The 4706-nt window shown below is 48.9% G+C and overlaps 2 protein-coding genes across 2 annotated transcripts; both read right to left on the bottom strand.

Annotated features, from left to right (window-relative positions):
• Positions 1 to 806: 806 nt before the first annotated feature.
• Positions 807 to 1247, bottom strand: LOC101633800 (histone H2B type 2-F). The gene has a single exon (XM_004689577.1). It carries the CDS (start codon positions 1243 to 1245, stop codon positions 865 to 867), a length of 381 nt encoding a protein of 126 aa, XP_004689634.1. The 5' UTR covers positions 1246 to 1247; the 3' UTR covers positions 807 to 864.
• A 953-nt stretch (positions 1248 to 2200) lies between these two features.
• On the bottom strand, positions 2201 to 2778 carry LOC101621902 (histone H3, embryonic-like). Its single transcript, XM_004689459.1, has 2 exons — positions 2767 to 2778; positions 2201 to 2503 (listed from the first exon to the last, which is right to left on the bottom strand). The coding sequence occupies exons 1-2, from the start codon at positions 2776 to 2778 to the stop codon at positions 2201 to 2203; spliced, it is 315 nt and encodes a 104-aa protein (XP_004689516.1).
• Positions 2779 to 4706: the final 1928 nt, after the last annotated feature.

Here is a 4706-nt window from a genome sequence, read left to right as displayed (position 1 = left end):
TCTAGAAGCGTGTAAGCAATCCTGAGTCTGCTGTTCAGCTGTCACCACTCCAGAGCAGTGACACCAGCTGGGTGAGGGGTTTTAGTGGAAACCGGTCCTGAAGGAGTTTGGGCGCTCAGGCTTGGCCACGGGCCGAAGCCGTAGGAGCCGGCCTGTGCCTGTCGGGCACAGCAGCCTCGGAGGGCTCGCGAGCCTTCGCCCAAGGAACGCCTGTCGCACCCTTCCCCTCCGCGGTCACAGGGCGACAAAGGCTGCAGAGAGCGCCAAGCCGAGGGTTGAGCCACTGGGGTGGGGGGCGGGGATAGGACGGCAGTCAGGGCTCCCGGTCAGCCTACTCTGAGGCAAGGGCGGTTTTGGGAAGTTCGACAGAACGTTTATGAGGGCTAAAAAGAAACTGGGGGGAACCGAGCATTTCTCACTTTACAAAAGGAGAAAACACCCCAGAGCCTTTTTATCTGGCGAGAACACCTTTGGGGCCGTTGGTCGGAGGAAAGCGGCGGAGCGGCGTTGGCCTCGCGCCCTCGCCCGCTTACCGCTCGGTGCGAGGCCCGTCTTCCGGGCCGGGGCCCTGGGCTCCACCGGCGGTCGGCGGGGCAGCCGCGCAGCAGCAGCCGGCTGGCAGCGAGCGCCTCCCGCTAGGTGGCATCACTACGCTGCGGGAGCCCTAACGCCCGACCGGGCAGGGGATCCTGACCACGGTCTCACCGGAGACCCAAGCCGAAGGCCCGCGGCCAGACCCCTGCGCCCCCTCAGGAGCTGCCCACCTCCCCAAGAGCGTTACAGCAGCTTTTTTCGACTACTGAAGTGGCTCTGAAAAGAGCCTTTGGGTTAAAACAGCCGTTTCCTTCCGTCCCTGGCGCGCCCTTACTTGGAGCTGGTGTACTTGGTGACGGCCTTGGTGCCCTCGGACACGGCGTGCTTGGCCAGCTCGCCGGGCAGCAGCAGGCGCACGGCCGTCTGGATCTCCCGCGACGTGATGGTCGAGCGCTTGTTGTAGTGCGCCAGGCGGGAGGCCTCGCCGGCGATGCGCTCGAAGATGTCGTTGACGAAGGAGTTCATGATGCCCATGGCCTTGGACGAGATGCCCGTGTCGGGGTGCACCTGCTTCAGCACCTTGTACACGTACACGGAGTAGCTCTCCTTGCGGCTGCGCTTGCGCTTCTTCCCGTCCTTCTTCTGCACTTTTGTAACGGCCTTTTTGGAGCCCTTCTTGGGCGCAGGAGCAGATTTTGCTGGATCCGGCATCTTTACACAGAGACACAGGCGAGATGTGATCGCAAATACAGGAAAACCCGCAGGCCACGCGCTACTTATAGAGCCCGTATGCAAATGACGGCTCTCTCAGCGCTGCACTCTTATTGGTTAACTTCCAATGGTGACGTCGAGAGGGGCGTGGTCCATGAAAATAATAGATTCAGCTAGCTCTTCTTTAGTGGCCATTACAAGAAAGATCTTGTTAGCCAATCAAGGTATTTCACTTCTCATTAGCCAGTCAGTTACATGAAGTGGTAGTTTCACCTGTTTGGGAATGTTTTTTATTTTTAGTTAGACTCGTATACCGAAAAGGCCTGAACAACCAGCTAGGTACGTTAACTTCCCTCTTTGCATCGTTTTACTCTACATTTATTAGCTTGCGTTTGGATTTTGGAATAGTAATCCCTTAGCCCACAAAACAAAGTATCGCAAGGTAGTTATTTTCTTCAAATCCTCATTCCGGTTTGCACCACCCGATTATTATGCAAAGAGGAAGATAGTAACTGTGATACAATCACTTAAATGAGCCTCAAAAATGCTTTTAAGTTTTTAAGTAATTGGTCTCTTCCTCCCGCCCCCGGGCAACTACCTGGGGAAGGTATTTTAACTCTAATAGCCATGAGACAAAATTGAAGACTACAATCCCAGTAATCATTTGAGGGCCTTCTAAAATTGTGATTAATTATGCATTCAAGTGTTTTAAGGTTTTGCACTACACCTTGGAACGCGTTACAGAACGGCAGCGTTCACCTCGTTACAGACTTGTCAAATGCCCTAGAACTTTACCAGTCTTCTCTTAACGCTTGTCAAAACGAGGCTTTGGCTCCACAACCCCGTCACCTTTAAGGTGCAAACTTGCCCTAACCCCTTCAACTCGAGACACCGCTGGTTGGAGACTCGCGCCAGCTGCTCTTCTTGAAAACGTGCGCGGCTCTGAAAAGAGCCTTTAGGTCGCCTGCTTCAAACGTGAGCCCCAAGCCCGCCCCCCGCGGATGCGGCGGGCCAGTTGGATGTCCCTGGCCATGGTGGTGACGCGCTTGGCGTGGATGGCGCTCAGGTAGATGTTCACGAGCAGCCCCACCGAGATCTCGCTCGCCTGCAGCGCCATCACCTCGAAGCTCTGGAAGCCCTGCGCGATCCCGCGCACCAGCCGCTGGAATGGCAGCTTGCGGATCAGCAGCTCGGCGGACTTCTGGTAGCGCCGGATCTCGCGCAGCGCCACGGTGCCGGGCCGGTAGTGAAGCAGCTTCTAGGTGCCGCCGTGGAAGGCGCGCTCTCGCGGGGGCCTTACCGCCGGGAACTTACAGGATCTGCTTCGGGAGGGCCAGGACAGCGCACTGGTCTTATTCGGAAAGCCTTAGGCATTTATAGACACAGCTTCGTCTTGATTGGGCCAGACAAGCTAGGAAGTTCCAGACTTGTGATCTCATTGGTTAAAATCAATGCTACTTACAGGGGCAGAAGGTTTATTCTAATGCCGTGCCTTATTTTTTCTTTCCAGTACTTCTTTACAATCTCATCCATCGCAACTTAAAAACCTTTCTTTTAAAGTTGGAGTAACATTTATAAAAGCAATGTACACAGTCTTCTGGGATTTATATTGTAATTGGTTCCTTCTAACTATAGCACAAACATATCCTCCCCCAAAGTAGGTTTCAGCCTGTATTTCAAGTGACCAAGTTACCTTTACTCCTTTCCCATTTATTTAGTGCTTGGTACTGCGCTAAGCCCGATGCACGCGTTGTAACTGAAGCTCAAGGAGTCTCAGCACCCAAACTAAACTGATCGTGTCCCGAATGTGGAACTAACTCTGTCACAGAGCTTATCTATGGTGTGCTGGCACCAAGTCCCGAGCAGAGTGTCGGACTTCTTCACCTTTTCTCCCTGCAGAGCAGTTCCCTAGTTCTATCCATCAATAGCCAATTCAGTCCTGAAGATGAAAGCTTCTAAGTAAGTCCAGGAAGACCAGAAAATATTAATTTCTCTGTTATGATGGTAAATAGCTGTTAAAAAGTTATTTATCAGTCAAGTGTCCAGTCAGTTATTCGTTGAGTTACTGGTAGATTTTCTTCAGTATAGTGCTATGCAATGTTTTAAAGTTTCCATTTTCCCCACTGTCTATAAGGAAATTGAAGGTCCTGGCTGCCCTTAGGCATGTCTCTTTCATATCTTGAAACTGTGCTCAGAAATCTGCCTGGCATGTAACTGGTTACCTAATGTCACCAATGCTTAAAATTGTAATAGCTAACATAAAAATTTTAATCCTACATTTATTTTGTTGAAAAAGCAGTGCATCCAAAACTGAAACTTGAGAGCAAAAGAAGCCACGAGAAGTTTCACAGTTTCCTGGAAGGTGCCAGCAGGAACCATCACCTTCCGAAGGAAGTCCACAGTGGCCTTGAGTGACTCTCCTGAACACCAAACACTAGGTAGAATCTTGTTAGCTTTTCATCTTCAAGGGTCCTGGAATAGCAACAATGTCTACTTGAGAATTCTAAAATGTCATGCACCCTTGTAACTGATCTGAGCAAGCTGGTTTGTAACAAAGGCTTACGCTGGCACAGCTCTGCCCACATTTTAAACTCTTCCACATATACTCTCATTTAATAGATGTTATTTTCCTCATTTTACAGATAAGGAAACTGAGCCTCAGAGAAACTTTGGCTTGTGCCAGATGAGTAACAAGGCCTGAATATTACTGTAAAACAAAAGAATGAAATTATAATGGATTTCTAGTTTCATTAGGCTTGCCAGTACACTTAAAAAGAATTTTCCCAAGAATTTTGGACTTCCTTCAGAAGGTGATCGTTCCTGTTGGCAACTGGCAGGAAACTGTGAAACTTCTCATGGCTTCTTTTGCTCTCAAGTTTCAGTTTTGGATGCACTGCTTTTTCAACAAAATAAATGTAGGATTAAAAATTTTATGTTAGCTATTACAATTTTAAGCATTGGTGACATTAGCTAACGAGTTACATGCCAAGCAGATTTCTGAGCACAATTTCAAATCACCCAATGCTTCTCAAACTTCTCCATTCAACTATTCCTATCAGGAGAGGAGACTACCCTTTGAGTCCCAAAGCAGCCCACCCAAGCGTCCTATTCTTTTACAAAGTTCTCCCCCCTCAAATTTCTTGACCGCATTTTATGGAAATGTTCACTTAAGAAAATTCTGAAACTCTATACTCATTTAGAACCTAACAGTCATGGGATTTAGCTTTTTAATGTAAGGGAGGGAAAAAAATTCCCCTAACCCTTTGGGTTCTTCTCAGGCTGGTCTAGCAACCAAATTAACAACTGCTAAATTAGTAAGAAAACAGAAAAATTCAATTATATATGTAATGGAGAACATTTGAAAGGCAAAGAGGCATATACGGAGAACTATTTTAAGCTAAGGAATGAGATAGAGGGTTGAGTCTCAAGGACAGAGGAGAGGACCCACATGAACAGCAAAG

Source organism: Condylura cristata, unplaced genomic scaffold (assembly GCF_000260355.1).
Source record: "Condylura cristata isolate star-nosed mole 26May11 unplaced genomic scaffold, ConCri1.0 scaffold00026, whole genome shotgun sequence".
In the NCBI taxonomy this organism is placed as follows: domain Eukaryota; kingdom Metazoa; phylum Chordata; class Mammalia; order Eulipotyphla; family Talpidae; genus Condylura; species Condylura cristata.
The sequence above is the reverse complement of the archived record's forward strand: the minus strand, read 5'-3'. Positions and strand labels throughout refer to the sequence as shown.

What these genes read in the sequence shown, in the direction of transcription:
- LOC101633800 (XM_004689577.1), bottom strand. Translation starts at nt 1,245, where the DNA reads ATGCCGGATCCAGCAAAATCTGCTCCTGCGCCCAAGAAGGGCTCCAAA.